At 50.2% G+C, this 14,394-nt stretch overlaps 3 protein-coding genes across 3 annotated transcripts; all 3 read left to right on the plus strand.

Annotated features, from left to right (window-relative positions):
• Positions 1–1,556: 1,556 nt before the first annotated feature.
• On the plus strand, positions 1,557–2,653 carry BDV17DRAFT_297196 (uncharacterized protein; the record flags this gene model as incomplete). Its single annotated transcript, XM_073763454.1, has 2 exons — positions 1,557–2,090; positions 2,204–2,653. 2 exons carry the CDS (start codon positions 1,557–1,559, stop codon positions 2,651–2,653), a joined length of 984 nt encoding a protein of 327 aa, XP_073618313.1.
• Positions 2,654–6,028: 3,375 nt separating this feature from the next.
• BDV17DRAFT_256876 (uncharacterized protein) lies at positions 6,029–8,822 on the plus strand. The gene is made up of 10 exons (XM_073757134.1): positions 6,029–6,201; positions 6,260–6,274; positions 6,333–6,524; positions 6,590–7,112; positions 7,164–7,420; positions 7,470–7,763; positions 7,837–8,056; positions 8,146–8,376; positions 8,440–8,627; positions 8,745–8,822. Exons 2-9 carry the CDS (start codon positions 6,260–6,262, stop codon positions 8,523–8,525), a joined length of 1,818 nt encoding a protein of 605 aa, XP_073618314.1. The 5' UTR covers positions 6,029–6,201; the 3' UTR covers positions 8,526–8,627; positions 8,745–8,822.
• A 4,506-nt stretch (positions 8,823–13,328) lies between these two features.
• Positions 13,329–14,231, plus strand: BDV17DRAFT_289021 (HotDog domain-containing protein; the record flags this gene model as incomplete). The annotated part of the gene is made up of 1 exon (XM_073761562.1): positions 13,329–14,231. One exon carries the CDS (start codon positions 13,329–13,331, stop codon positions 14,229–14,231), a length of 903 nt encoding a protein of 300 aa, XP_073618315.1.
• Positions 14,232–14,394: the final 163 nt, after the last annotated feature.

Consider the following 14,394-nt stretch of genomic DNA (forward strand, 5'->3'; position numbering starts at 1 on the left):
TGCATATACTGCGTTTTGATAGGTATGGTGTCGCTTCTGGTTGGAGTTGAGGACTTGTTGGGAGCGTCTGACACTGCGAACGGTTCCATTGCGAGATTGGTTTCGGGCTTAGGGAAAAAGCAGGAGAGAATGGTGGGCTGGCTCCATATTTATACCCACACATTAATTCGATAGTGGCGATTAAGCCGCTCGAGGAATAGGGAATAGGGATGCAGGCTTCAAACGGGTTTATTTCAAGCCCACTCTTTATAGACTTGAATGCAACCGCCTTCGGCGTTACAGAATATATGATCAGATTTTAGCAGCGCAGATATATTCCTGGCTATGTAAAGTGACTTTCTCATCTGGTATCTTCCGCTTTACAAGGCCAGATCAAAGGGCCTTTTTTTTCTTGAGCAATTGGATATAGCATCGGCACAGGTCTGAGGCACCATGATGGCGCGCTTATTTGAAGGAACGGATACTATAAGGATCACGGATTAGCAAAATTCGCTACTCTTGCAAACTACTCTTACCTCAAGAAGTGCTTCAGCTGTTGTGGTTGGAGGAACGTCTATGAGGTCCTCCGCTAATAATCAAACAGGCGTAGACGAGCCATGTTACAGACACCCTGAATATCCTTATTCTTCCCTAGAAGACCAGGCTTCTGAAACAACATTTGTCCAATGCCCACTTGATTTGTTAACTTTGAAGATCATGTGCTTGGGTCAAGGACTATTACCAATTCTAACATCGCCTTCACGCGTGATATTAACGTCGGAGCACTTGAGGCTGCCATAGAAGATGTTTAAATCTTTGTGAATGTACAGTAGACCTTGTAGAATCTACCAAAATAAGCCTAGAGCCATTTTAGACATGCGTTTTGGGAGATAATCACTTTTTTGTGCAAATAACAGCGACTTCTACCTCGCCAAGCCGAAAAAACCGTAGATATCTTCCGAACCTGATCCAACGTAACGCCCCACTCTTCATATAGAAAGTAAATATTTCCCTTGGAGACGAATACTTCGTTGAAAGCTAGAAAGCTCGGGTGTGTAATCTTGCTGAGATGCTGAAGTGGGATAACTTTCCAATCTGGGTCGTAATGACTAAGAAACCCAACAGGGGACCCATCCTTTTAACTCAACAGAGTCAATTTTGTTCCATGAGGGGTGCAAGCCGACAAAAAATCGGTCTGGCTGTGCATAAGGAGAGCCACGCCTGATTAAAATCACGGTTGGTGATGACGCTTGCCCTAGGTGGAGTCCTTGCTACCAGAGCTTCGAAAGCTTGGCTCTCTACTTGTGCTTACTTCTATTTAATTACCCCAGCCTGTTCTTGATGACTACTTCGGAGTCAGGTAGAAAACCTGCGCCCTATGTCATGCTGGTATACTAAAGGCCCAGAGCCAGACAGCCCCTTTAGCTAAGGAGGAGGCGGGGAGCTGCCGAAATTAGCCTATACGAACTGTCAGCCGTGCATGAGCGCGGCGTACCCACCACCTTACAAATACTCGTCGATTTCCTTCATAACAATCGCCATATGATAATCAGACAAATCCCGATACCACCTAAATAATGGCAAAAGAACTAAATGGGTTCGAAAATACCGCATACGCACTCACCGCAGAGCAAAAAGACCACTTCCTGCAGCATGGCTACGTCCGTATCCCCAACTGCTTCACCCCGCAAAAAGCAGAAGCATGGACGCGCGACGTCTGGATTCGCCTAGGCTACTCCCCAACCGACAAATCCACCTGGGCGAAAGAGAGAATCAACATGCCCCGGCACCGGGAGGAATCCGTCCGCACTTTCGCCCCCAAAGCCTGGGCTGCCATCTGCGAGCTGTGTGGGGGCCAAGACCGGATCTCCAAGGAGTTCGTCAATTGGGGTGATAGCTTGATTGTCAATCTCGGAACGGAGGAATGGGAGGGTCGATGGCCGGATCCCAAAGATCTCGATAATTGGCATGTCGATGGGGACTTTTTCGTGCATTATCTGGACTCGCCGGAACAGGCTTTGTTGGTCATTCCGTTGTTCTCCGATATTCACGAACATGGTGGCGGGACGATGATTTGCCCTGAGGCGATGCCCTTGATTGCGAAGCATTTAGTGAGTACGAGTATTTGGCCTTTGGCAAGGGAACGCATGTCTGCTGCCGGCTGGTCGATCCCTTCATCCCCCCTAAAAGCTGTATTCTCTTCCTCTTCTGACAACGTCTCCAGTACGACCACCCCGACGGCGTCTTCCCCATGATGACCCCCCGCGGCCAAGAGCCGCCGTACGTCGGTCACGAATTCTACTCCTCGCTCATCCGCCAATGTAGCGACTTTCGTGAAATGACCGGCAACATCGGTGATGTCGTCCTTATGCACCCACTCATGCTACACTCTGCCTCGCGAAACAGCCTGCGTACCCCCCGCATCATCACCAACCCGCCCATTGGCCTCAAACAGCCGTTCAACTTTGACCGCAGTGATCCGAGTCAGTACAGTCTTGTTGAGCAGAAGACTCTGCGTGCGCTGGGTAAGGATAGGCTGAGTGGGTGGAAGATTACAACTGAGAGGGAGAGGATTGTGCCCGAGCGGATGAAGGCGTTTAATAGGATGAAAGAGGAGGAGGATGAGAGGATGAAGATGGCTGGCCTCAAGGTTTACGAGGGCGTTGCGCAGTGAATAGACTAAGATACGAGGTAGGAGCGCGAGAATTGATTCATGAGCCAAGTATGTACGGGTCAAGTGCTATAGTAAGTCTGGTTAGCGGTGCTACTCTTGTCCTTTCCTTACCGATAGGGGCATTTTAAAAGGCGTTATCCAGACTGAAAGTAAAAACATGAGATGCTGAACCATCGGGTTGACGGTCCCGCAATGCACGTATGGCCACGCGGTGGAATGCATTATGGGGTTCATTTCCGTGTTGCAAGCACCCTGCCAGACATGAACTTGGGTACCTAAGGCGCATGTGCAAATAACGACATCAGCCCATATTTTTCGTACCCCAAATTACTAGGCTTGTCCCAGTATACGGTCAATGCCGACATTTATATCTGTTGTTTGAATCTGTCGACCTGAAAATACCGCTAAGAGTCAGCTTCAACGCTATATTCACCATTAGTCAGCGTTGTCTCCGTCATTCCTTATATCGTTTTATTTCCTCTTCTAGTTAGTTAGCTTTCATGTATTCAGACCAGTTTCACCGCTAGACTGGGAGAATCAGACCTTCATATTCGAGTGGTTGAGTACAAGTCGATACGCTCGTGGCCAGGTCCGACAGAATCCTACACTGCCATCAAGGGGTCGAGGGGGCCTAAAAGTCCCCTGGAGATGCTAATATAATTGGACTGAGGTTATCCAATGGCGTGAACTGCAACTCAGGCTTGCAGGCACACCCCGGCTACCCGATATGTTGGTGTCAGCCAGCCACACGAAATGAGGGGCTTAATATCACCGCCTGGACGGCCATGTCAGCATTCACATTCTGGACAGTCGAGACTTTAACCACTATGGATACACGACTTGAGACAAGCTTTCGGGTTGGATCAAGGCGGGTTTTGTCGTCGGCCTATATCGGAGAAAGCGTCGCTACAGCTGGCGCGGAGGACGAAGGAAGGGTTCGTGCCAGGGCAAGCGCAAGCTGGCGGGTCACATCAAGCAGGGACGACCCGTCGGACTTGATAATACCAGATGCCAGCCGCCGGGAAGACGCGATGATATGGGCCGACATTAAACAAGCGGAGTCAATTCACGACGACCCGACTGACACGCCCTTCACCCACTTTGACGGCACATGTGAGTGGATCGCGACTGATCCAATTTATCGAGAATGGATCACATCCGAGAGAGGCTTCCTCTGCGTCACTGGCTCCCCTGGTTCTGGAAAATCGTGTCTACTCTCTTGGATTGGCGCAGTTGGGCTCATCAAGGGAACCGTCTGGCCATCTGCGTCTGCGGAGAAAAAACTGCTAACTACCACCGCAAGCGGGAGCCCACTAATCATGTACTACTCAAAATTGCGTGGATCGAGCGGGGACTCGGTGACGGGCCTACTGGACTCGTTGCTTGTCAATATTCTGCTTGCCAGCCCACTGCTACCCCCTGGAGTGGCCTCTCTGCTGGTCGCTTCGCCGCGTACGGGCCACCTGCTCAGGCTTCACCGAGAGGATCCCCTGACGCTGAGTGTAGATAATCGCGGGGCGCTCATAGAGGTTGTGATACGTGTTGCGAGGACGAAGCCCATCTTCTGGCTTATTGACAGCCTTGATATAATGCTTGCCGACCAGGAGGTGGCCGGTGGGACGCAGTGGTTGCTGGAATTCTTGAGCCAGGTGATGCAGAAGGCCTGCGAGGAAGATGTGTCCCTGCATATATGCTACACGAGACGAGACTATCCGGCGATGACATCCTCGATGCTAAACCACGGCGCCGCCGGGTACTTCGAAGTGCGCATGGATGACAACAATATTCCAGATATTCAGAGAGCCTTCAGCCATTGGACAAAGGACGTTCATCCAAAAACCAGGGACCTTATACTTGATCGAGTCGGGAGCGGATTCCGGGCTGCCTTTGCCTACGCGGATGCTCTTGGGAAGGAGCTTCGCCGCCCCCGCACTGAGGGTGACGGTCTAACCATCCCGCCTATCCCATCCGTTGTCGGGGATATGTGGGAATCAATTCTCTCTCAGCTGGAGCCGCGAGCAGTAGGCTTGATAGAGCTCGTGGACACTGCCGAGAGATATCTGAGCCCCAGCGAATTTAGCTCCGTGTCCGACTTTCCGTGGGATAGAGCTAACCCCCCTCCTGACAACCCCGAGTTGTATAACTCCCAATTGATAACATGCACAAAGGGTCTGTTGCGGGTGGATGGCTGGAATTCAGACAATCCAGACACATGTCGAGTTGTCCTTACCCAGAAGTCGTTCGCGACCTATCTAAGGTCTTACCGGTGCCGTCGTGCGATGGAGCGCTTTTTGCGACCTGGAGTGGTGGATCCCTTCTCTCGGGAGGCATTACATCTGCGCTTTCTCAAAGCAGGCCTTGTAGCGCTTAAAGGATATTCTCTCAAATATCAGACAACTTGGACGGATCGATATAGTGAATACAGACGAGGCCCGGCACTTCCACTAGAGGGTGACGAAATGCCGTCTGTCGAGACTACAACGGAGTTCGCGCCGGCAGATCCGTTCATCACTTATACGGTGCAGTATCTAATGACCCACGCCAGTCAAATCCAGAAGATGGAGGAACTTAAAGATCTGTTTCGACAGTTAGATGATAGTCCCGACCATCACATACGGCCCAGCCTGCTCTCAATGTGGTGTCATCTCCATAATCACTGGCGCGGATCGCAGATATACGGGGCAGGCGTGACCATTTGGCATATCCTTGCACAGTACGACATGACTGAATACCTTTCTCAGGTGCCCAAGGAAGACTGGCACATCGCAGCAGAGACAGAAAACGGACAGACGCCCCTGCACTGGGCTGTCTATTACAACTCGACCCAGTGCGCGATTTTGATCCTCGACCGGATCCTGGAGGTCGAGTTTAACGCCAGGCTTAACGATGCACTGGGGACAGAGTCATTAGCCTCCTCAGATCAGAGGCTCATATATCTAGCAGATTGTCAGGAGGCACAGTACCAGCGGACCGCACTACACCTGGCAGCCGCAAAGGGGTACCTGGATCTTGTTTCCATATTGCTCGAGTACACCAAGTCCTTATGTGACAAGTTGGTTGACTCGTTGAAAGCCCAAGGAAGGGATCAGGATACGATCAGTTATACCATGGTAAATATCGATAGCTTCGACATCAATAGAAGATCCTCTGGTGGATTCACTGCACTCCACTATGCGGCTCGCTCGAAGCAACCTGGCATTGTCACGGCTTTGCTCAAACGTGGAGCGGACTGGCGAGCGGAGAGCAATGCAGGTGAGTTGCCCCTACAGCTGGCGATCCAGGTTGCAACGAGAGAGAAGTCACTGGACATAAAAACAAAGGAAGTTGTCCGCATTCTTCAGGCGGCCTCGTTCGCCGATGTAGGGCTGGCTAGGACTTCAAGTCTCAACGCAGGTTCTGTGGACGAGCAGTTGCTTGCCCAGAATGTGCAGTTCGATGGATCCGAGCCAACAGTAAAGCGGCTCTCTGTCGAGGAGCTCCTTAGTGAACCGGGCAATGTACGTAACGGTGCATCCGCATGTACCTGGATCCACCTTCCGGCGAACAATGTTGGTGTATTCCATGATCCCTCGCAGTTGACACTCACTAACCTGGAACTGTTTACAGATGGCGTGGGCCGAGGTACCAGATCAAACTGGAGAGCTACTCCTGCTTTGACTTAGTTACTAACATACTGCAGATTGTGCTCCTACTTGTCCTTGAAGAAAACGACGTACCGAACCCTGATGTTGTCCGGGAAAGGATCATGCGACGTGAGTTGTGGACAGATCGCCATATCAGGGGTTCCCCAAGATCCTTTCTATCGTTTATGCGCCCCGGATGTGAAATTCCCGAGTTGCCAGCTAGGATCAAGGAAGCCATGGTGCTATTTGTAAGCCGGGTCCATTGCCATTGCTGCTGGTAGTAGAGCTAACAAAGGGTCTCTCTTCCCGACAGATGCCGTATATCCACTGGGAAACACAGGAGAAACAGAACATACTGGAGAGCTTCTCCCTTTGCAAGTTCATTGCTGACATGGGCCCGCGAATGGTGCGTGGCTTCCTGTCTCAACTGGCAGCAGAACAACCAAGCCCGGAGCTCCATCAAAGCTCAAATACATACACCAGCGAACGGTGGAAGACGGTAAAGGAGGCCATTGATATGTATACTACTCTAGCCAACAATCAAAGGGCCAATTGGGACGACATACAAGACCCTGTTTGGCGCCGGGGGGTTCTAGCAAAGTGCATGATGTCTGCCAATGACGTTGATCTTCAACTCCTAGACGCTTATGCCAGCAATGAATTGAGCAGTCATCCTCTGCACCCGCGGAGAACCCTCGACCAGTACTTTTATTACACGCTCGACCACACAACCCGTCGGAATCAGGACCAGGTCGTGGCTCGCCATGGCAGGAAACTAGGCAAAAAGCAGCCGATCGTTTTAATGGTGGATCAGCTCTGGCTATGGCGTCTGGATAGTATGTCTTGCTGTATCGGGCATCCTCACATTATCTAACTCTTTTTTGCAGACGTGATAGTGTCCTGTTTTCCACAGCGCCGAGAATGCGGCCTGGATGACCCGGACCGTTTTGACAGGACAGATGTTTTCGAGAATATCATTACCAGCCTCAAAGCAGACCCAATTGGCACGTCAGAAAGAGAGGGCCCTATGAAGCTTGTGCTGCGCATCGTGCGAGAATGTTCCAATACATGTTTTGATCCGATGAAGAATCTAGACGACGATTTTAAGGTTCTGGATATCTTCAATAACTCCATCAATTGTATTGTAAGACTATCCCATCTCCTGGCCTGTCTGGCCTGACTAATATGCATAGGCTGATGACGAAGTCAACTGCTACGAGCGCTTTGTCGGCACACTTAACAAACCAGGCCACCATGACCAGCTAAATACAGAGTTCCATCTGCTCCGTGAAATCAAAGACATCCAAGAGGAGCTCGGTATGATGCGCCAGGTCTTTGAAGAGCAGAAGGGCGTGCTTTCATCCATGGCGGAGAAAGTGCCTTTGTCTCCCGTAGGCGACGCCCACGCAGCCGTCCTAGATGAGGGAGCACGGTATCTAGGCAAGATAAGCACCATGGAAAACCAGGCCAGGAGGACGAACGATTCCGTATGCCCCCGCATCCCCCTCTATTCCCCAATCGCCGATAAAAACAGGTGAAGCAATACCTAACCCAGAACAGATCAACAGTCTCATGGACCTCCGCCAACGCCACGCCAGCTTATCCGAGGCCCAGGCAACAGGCCGACAAGGAAACACCATTATGGTCTTTACCGTCGTAACTATCCTCTTTCTTCCGGCCTCGTTCATGGCATCATTCTTCGCGCTGCCGGTTGCGCAGTTCCCGCGAGCACAGGGAGACCCGGATAACATGGATCTTGCATACATTGTACGATGGCTGTGTATGTCCCACTCAACCCTTGCCTCTCCTTACTTGTCCCCCAGCCCCTCCGCAGTGTGCTTGTAACTAAGAAAAAGTACCTGATTCTAGTGGTCTTCACTGTCCCAGTCGCAGCGTTCTTCATTTTCATTGCGCTATACATCAATGAAGTGCTCAGTGCTTTCTCTCGAAAAGTGTCAAGTGTACACAAAATCATCGTGATGGTCCCTGAATTGCTAGCCATGATGAAACTAGAAATCCAATCGCTTCCGATCCGTCTCCGCAGCATGCTTGATTGCCTGGTCTTTGTTATGCGGCGAGCTGGAGCTGCGGATTCTGACGCTATTTACTTGAGTTATGAGTCAGAGTCAGAGACGGGGACTGGGACTGGGACTGGGCGCTCACCTGATGAGGAAGAGGCCGAGCCAAGCATGAGGCATAAAAAGAGGGACGTATTTTGGAGGAGAGTAAAGTCTGGGTACAAACGATGATACCGTGCGTTTGAATTTATGTCTCATAGAGGGATGGAAAAGCTGCCTACATACGGGAAATGAGGTGTGGGCTCACTGGACTATATGTGATATCTGTAGTTGACCTGTTGTTGCATGCCGGTCAGCATCCCTTCATGTGCACGCCCTATACTACTAAGCTGCAGACACCACACTGGACTCAACCCTAGTTAAGATCATAATCGGGAAAGCTGAAAGCATACTCCTGGGATTATTCTGTCGTGGGCCGGTTTCACTGCGGCTTCGCTTCGCAAGGCGATTTCCATCGCTGCCGGCGTCGGTAGCGGAAATGCCACGACGAACTGGTTTTCGCCCAAAGAAGGAGGCAGATTAGGGTATGATAGCTTATAGCTGTAATACTTCCAGATTTTGAGTTTTTAAATAATAGATAATCTAGCGGCGGAACATGCTGGCAGCTTCAGCTTGCTGCTGGTCGGAGTACCACAAGTGGATCCTTAGGTAGGTATTAGTCGTCTGTGATTGATGTACGTACAGTTGCTCTTTTTACCCCGGGCCATTCTATGAGCGTCAGCCTAGGTGTAAATTACTCGATATCAACCACTAATAATATCAAAGAATGAAGGTCTGTTTTCTCAATCTAGATGCAAACGGTGGTTTAAATACACAGATAATAATAAGCAAGGTTCGTGATCGAAACACATTCGGCATGACCTATACCCTTCTTATTGCGTAGATTATTGCCGAATACAATGTCCTCTGAGACATACCTGATGGCGTAGGCTATAGCGAAGCACCACGGACACCCCTCTCGGAAAGACCTGTGTAAAGATCGGAGCTGGGCTTTTCGTAGGAAAAAATTAACTGAAAGTTTTGACTTTTTTTCGCCCGAAATCAGCCTCTCATAGAGCTTTTGGGTTAGGACAGCCCTTGTACAGTGAGCGCAGATCGCACCCGCCTCGAGCTTGAAATCGTGGAAGCCCTCGGATTCTCCGACCTGCCAGTAAAGGCTCATGGTGCAAAACCCTGGATTTAACTCCAGACGCAGCAAGTGAATATGCTGCAGATGTAGACTTTGCTGCTCTGAAATTTCCTTCGGCTGCTCGGCCGAGCGGTTCAAATGTCGAGTGAATTTGCAGCACAGCCTCGCTTGATGCAGAGCCCGCTCACGAGACAAAATTGCGGTAAAAATATGAGATTTATACAATCACTCGCCCAGTTACGTATCAAGGCAGCAAGAGCCTCTACTGCTGATTCTGTTTTTGCGAATATCAGCACCTTTGGTAAGACTGTGCGAGAGTTATCACTCGCTAATCTGGATACCTACACTATCTGATACTGTCCAACTTGGACACAGGAACTGTGTTATCACTCTGCGTATAATCATAAAGGCTTTGTCGCAGTTGAGGAGGCTTCTTCAATAGTGTCAAAGCTACTTTGCAAACAACCGAACAATGACTTGGGCGTCGGCCGACATACTCCAGCTGCAAGAGTAGAGAGCTTGAGAAGCTAATTAATCTGGATGGTGAATGTGCCGACACGTAAGCAAGCTCATTGACAGGGATGTACTTGGGGGGCATCCGGTCAAGCTGTCTTCGAAGGGCTACCTAACCGGCCTTCTATTATTGGATGAAAATAACATAATAGTACCGCGACCTATTAGAGCGGGCCCTTCCTTCCCCGCGGGCTGCTAATGAACCTATGAGCTGATTTGTATGGTCAGGTCGTGTTTCTTGGGCGTGCATTCTGATTCTGTCTGTTTGTCGCTCATACTGGTCGGGAGGCCGTTAAAGACCGGACAGTTGCAATTGTGCCTTTTGATGGGGCTATAGCCTCTCTGGAAACTGATGGGAGATGGTATCCTCTTCGAAAAGGGCATCATGGAAGCAAAGTCTAGTCCACCCACTGGGCGAGCCGTGCGGCTTACAAGGCCCTAAAGAATGCAACTCACCCCTGATACGGGCCAGTCTCACCTTGATGTGAAAACAGACGCGTGCGATCTTAACTCAGGGAGACTGACTCGTTTCCTTATCGTGGTACTCGTTCTCCACCCGACCTTCCCCCCCCCCCCCTTCCTTGGGCATGGCTCTCCTAGAGTAAGCCCCCTAACGCGCCCTTAAAATATCCGCCTTATCGAGATCTTGCCGGGTATTATATTGTATGCTCTCAACATCAGGGTGCATACTCCCCGTCTTGAGGAGGGGCACCACCAGGCTCTGACCTCGCCTCCCTAGTAGCTACAAAATGCAGCATATGATTCGCAGCCGATTCCAGGGGATGATGTCTAAGTAGATTTCAGACCTACCAAGTGCAGTAATGCCCTTTGACTCTCTTTATTTTCGAGAACCGTCGAAGACTCATTGATTATGCCATCAAAGGCAGCTGTGTTTGTCAGTAATATAAAATCATCCACCGCGACGAGGAAAATGCATCCACCCATCGATCCTGCTACTCTTGCTAGAACCAGCCTCGCAACCATGCTAATCCCCCTGGAAGCCTGCGAGTCCGAGACCGGAGAACTCCTGAAGCGCTCAGGATACAAGCTGTCGGGAGATGATATATACGGCATAGTCATGGGATCGCTATGTGTCACTATTTTCTGTCTCGTAGCACTTTGCTGTCTCTCTTCGCGCCGTGTTAAACGTCTTGAGCAGCGGCAGCGGGAAAGAGAAGAGCAGCAACGGCGTCAGGCAGATCGTGAGGCATCAGAACCTGCTGTGGGAATAACTGCGGTTATTCCTCCTGAGCCTGCGCGTGTCCGCGAGACCTCGAGTCCAGGCCCCCGCCGAAAAGAATGAGAATGGTCCGACGAAAGAAGTTGATGTCGAGGATCTCCCACAGGCCCCTGCACCAGTTGCAGTCCGCTAGGAACAAGTTCAGTGTGCCTTGACAGAGATGACTATGGTTGTAATGCATGAGCATTACCTGTTTCTTTATTGCTACTTGCTTTCTGTTCTTGGTTTGCTCATTTACTTCTGGATCTGTTCACTGTTGCTTCTACTTGGTAGCACAGACAATTTGCACATCCACCTGGAGTCAATGAATTGGTGAGAAAACCATAGCCACAGTAATATCTTTAGTAACTACTTCTTCAAGTATCTCAACGAGAGAGTAACCGATTTTCTCAGCAGCCAGGGCTTCCCGCCACTTCTACAATCCCTAATCCTATACGAAGCCTTTCTTTACAACATGGAAAAGCAATGATGCTAGGGCTCATTGCTCGATCAACAATGAGTATTATAAGCAGCTGAAAGCGGTGGATTCTTTATTCGATGATAGTGTCTTTCAGTTCTTGTGAACTCCTTTTGACTTGCATGGACCTAGATTGATGGCTTTGTTTAGCAAAACCAACAATGGCCATTTTCCTAATCAAATTTTAAGTCATCCCTCTGCTGTGAATAGGATGCAATCAGTGTGAACTACAACCTGGTTTTGGCCATGTGCCTCTCTTCAGCGCCTATAAAAAAGAGCACAGCTACCTAATACGGGAACTTTTTCTCCACTCCACATATTTCGGAAATACACCAGAGCAGCCTGACAGCTTCTCTTTTTTGCTCCGCTGTGCTCCAAATATCATGATTGTGACTGTCGATTTGTAACACCATGTCAGCAGCACCAGACCACCCAATTCGTACGGCTGATAATAATGGATCAACATCGAAGGGGCATAACATTGCATTGATTGTTATTATGACCATCGGTGGCTTGCTCACTTTTTTCTGTTTGCTCATTCTGTTCTGGGCTGTCGGACGTTGCGACTGTAGTGGTTGTTGCAGCTGCGGTGATTTCTTGTCATGTCTGGAGGATTGCCGGGATGCCTGCATTGGGGATCACTTCAAGCGTCGGCGGCGATGGGACCGCTGGAAATCGCGCGGAAGCCGCTTGTTCCGTGTCTTCAAGAAGAGACCGAGACCTACCCCCGCTAAGGCTCCAGCTCCTCGGCCGCAGGATCCCAATGATCAGCAGGATGTACCGTCGGATACCGTCACAGTCCAGCCAGGGCATGTTTGAGGTCCTAAGCGTCTTCCCCAAGTCGAGCATCCCCCTGCGACTGAGAATGACAACCGTCCTAAGACTCCACCTGTGGCTGGAGACCGGGAGGACAGCCCGAACATCAAAGATTTTCATTGACGTCTTAGAGAGCCAGGAATGCCTTGTCCAGCTGAAGCATTGTTCTTGCTATAGACCTACTCGATGCTTTGTTACTTTCATTCACCGGGTCTGGGATGGCGATATTCATCAATCCCTGTCGATGGTTACAAAGGGGCATTTACGCCGGTGATACTTGAAAGCAGTTTATGTCGTCAATAGATCCATGTGTCGCAAGACTCGCTGAAGTCTATAAGGAACCCCGAAATTTCCTCGAATCTACTCCTCGTGCACCTGTCTTTTCCCAAGGCCCTGCGTTGTTCGATCTCCAATCTCAACGCTCCCATCCCATCACCGTTAACTGTGTGTCCATGACCTCAATCGTTCAGGATGTCTTCCGAAGGCAGCACCAAATGCGACTGCCCTCGAACCTACAAAGTAGACTTCATCGTCTTGACAGTCATATGCTCGCTCTGGGCTATTCTCTGAGCAGCATATGTTATCACTGTTAACTTGACACGATCGTACAGACGGGGACCAGGGGTTAGGGCTGCACGCGGGCTTCGCTCCTCGGCTCGCGGCAAATTGACAACCCCGCAGTCTTGATCCTTTCCTACTTAGTTAAATGACAAGCTTGGATTTCCTTATATTTATTCTTCTTTTCGTCCTTCCCCAGCCTCATAGACACCTGTATCCACCCTCTGGCTGAATTCCCTACTTCACACCTAGTGTGCCGACATGGATCTAACCCTGAGCAAACAGCGCCGCTGGACCTCATCGGTGACCTACGACGCCAGAAGCATAATCAGCTATAACCTGGCCATTGGCACAAATGGTCAAGATTTGAGACGCTGCTGGGAAGAGCACCCCGAGTTCCACGCCCTGCCAACATTCACATCGCTAGCTGTTATCAACATTATGGGGGAATTGACTCGCGACCTGCCCAATTTGCTACCTCTATACCAGCCAGAGAAACATCCACATGTCCATGCAGAGCATTACCTTGAACTATTGCGACCGCTTCCCACTGAAGGGACTCTTCTCTCAGAAGCGAGGATTATCGATGTCGTAGATTGGCGGTCTGGCGTTGCTGTTATTGTCGGTATCACGACAAAAGATGCGAAGACGAGCACTGAGATATGTTATAACGAGTGGACTTCTTTCTTTATGAGAATGCCAGGCCATGGCGCGTCAAAAGCCTCACCATCGAAGACGCGAGCAAGCACCCCCCTGCCCAGGAGACCCCCCGACACAATCGCCACCCACCAAACAACACCTGAACAAGGCGCCCTCTACCGCGCTGCAACGGGTGAGTTGAATCCAATGCATATTGATCCCGATCATGGGAAGGCTGCTGGGTTTCCGGGTCCGATTCTTTCGGGGACTTGTACGATTGGGATTGGGGCGCGGCACGTCCTTGATCAATTTGTGAATGGAGATCCAGCGAGGTTTAAGAGTGTGAGGTTGGGATTAAGCAAGCCGGTTTTTCCAGGGGAGATTATTCGGACGGAGATGTGGAGAGAGGATCATGGGGAGAGGATTGTTTATCGGCAGGTTGCACTTGATGGGAGGGTGGTTATCTCTCAGGCTGAGGTGTGGTTGACAGATGTAGGGGCGGGAAGGGGTCGCAGTCAGCTGTAGTCGATATACATGGTCCTATCGTTTTCTCCAGAATGTTCTGGATCTCCAATTCATATTTAACGATTAAAGTTTTCGAGGTAAGAGTATCGTCTTCTAGTCATGCACTGGAGACAAATTCACCGCATGGACCTGCAACAAATACAATCACGAGGGCCCTTCGCGT

This window comes from Aspergillus undulatus (genome assembly GCF_047715775.1).
Source record: "Aspergillus undulatus strain CBS 261.88 unplaced genomic scaffold BDV17scaffold_10, whole genome shotgun sequence".
In the NCBI taxonomy this organism is placed as follows: Eukaryota; Fungi; Ascomycota; class Eurotiomycetes; order Eurotiales; family Aspergillaceae; genus Aspergillus; species Aspergillus undulatus.